The sequence below is a fragment of the Silene latifolia genome, chromosome 2 (assembly GCF_048544455.1).
Source record: "Silene latifolia isolate original U9 population chromosome 2, ASM4854445v1, whole genome shotgun sequence".
NCBI lineage: Eukaryota > Viridiplantae > Streptophyta > Magnoliopsida > Caryophyllales > Caryophyllaceae > Silene > Silene latifolia.
The window spans coordinates 58763765-58764831 of record NC_133527.1 but is presented as its reverse complement, the minus strand read 5'-3'; the positions used below and the strand labels follow the sequence as shown (position 1 = coordinate 58764831).

The window sequence follows — 1067 nt, the reverse complement described above, 5'->3', positions numbered from 1 at the left end:
TCTTAATATGAGATTTAAACATGTGATCCCATTATTGTCGAGGACACCTATTCCAACATGATCATCCATCAATTTGTAGCTCAAGAACTAGTGTGGGAAGGAGTCCTTGCTTGTGCCCTAAAACCGTTTTCTTCAAATGTAAGGAACTTTGTTCTTTTTTTTGGTGAAATTTAATAAATATATTAAAGAATAAAAAAGATTTACAAAAGAGTTGAACCAAGGCACAAAAACATGAAAAACATTACATCTTTGGTACCATATAAATCCATTTCCTCAACCAAGATCTTTCCTGATTACTTATGCTGCTGCCTATCTTGCTTCGTATCCTCGCTTTAGTTTCAACAATGATTCTATCATCCAACTTAGTGGGGGAAAAAAGGACTGCATTTAGCCTTGCATTGTTCCTTTCAAACCAAATATGGTAGTGACAGGAACTCCAAATCAGACAGTGTACTCGCTGCTTCAAGCCCTTCACATTTTTTCCAGTGACCCCTATTTCTGCCATAGTAACATAAACATGAAATCCACTCCATTGCTTGATTTCCTGCAAAACTCTCTTGCTATAATCACACTGGAAAAACAGGTGCTCCTGAGTCTCAACTGAATTCTCACATATGCAGCACATCTGTTCTTGACAGTAGCCATAAGAGTATAACTTAGCTCGAATATTAAGACCATTGTTCATAGAAATCCATGTAATAAGGGAGTGTTTAGGGACATTCCATGAATTCCATAAAGCAGGTGCCCAACTTTGAGAAGTAGCTCTATGTCTTAGCCATTCATAACATCGTCTAATAGTAAAGCCATTTCTATCACGTGTCCATTGATCCTCAACATATGCATTCATAACCATATCCTTGACCTTGCAGACATTTTTCCAAGACCATGCTATATAAGTAGGTGGTTTATAGTCATGCCAACTCCCACCCTTGATATGAACCTGACTGACCCATCTAATCTATAGCCTATCAGCTTTGTTGTACAACCAGTCAGCCAGTTTGGCCACAGAGGCAATATTCTATACTGCAGTCCTTTTAATACCTAGTCCACTTTCTTCCTTTGGGAGT

The 1067-nt window shown here is 38.1% G+C and overlaps 1 protein-coding gene across 1 annotated transcript; it reads right to left on the bottom strand.

Moving 5' to 3' along the window:
• Positions 1-241: 241 nt before the first annotated feature.
• On the bottom strand, positions 242-853 carry LOC141640844 (uncharacterized). Its single transcript, XM_074449523.1, has one exon. It carries the CDS (start codon positions 851-853, stop codon positions 242-244), a length of 612 nt encoding a protein of 203 aa, XP_074305624.1.
• Positions 854-1067: the final 214 nt, after the last annotated feature.

Excerpts from the sequence above, each read along its gene's own strand:
- LOC141640844 (XM_074449523.1), bottom strand. The coding sequence starts at position 853 with ATGGTTATGAATGCATATGTTGAGGATCAATGGACACGTGATAGAAAT.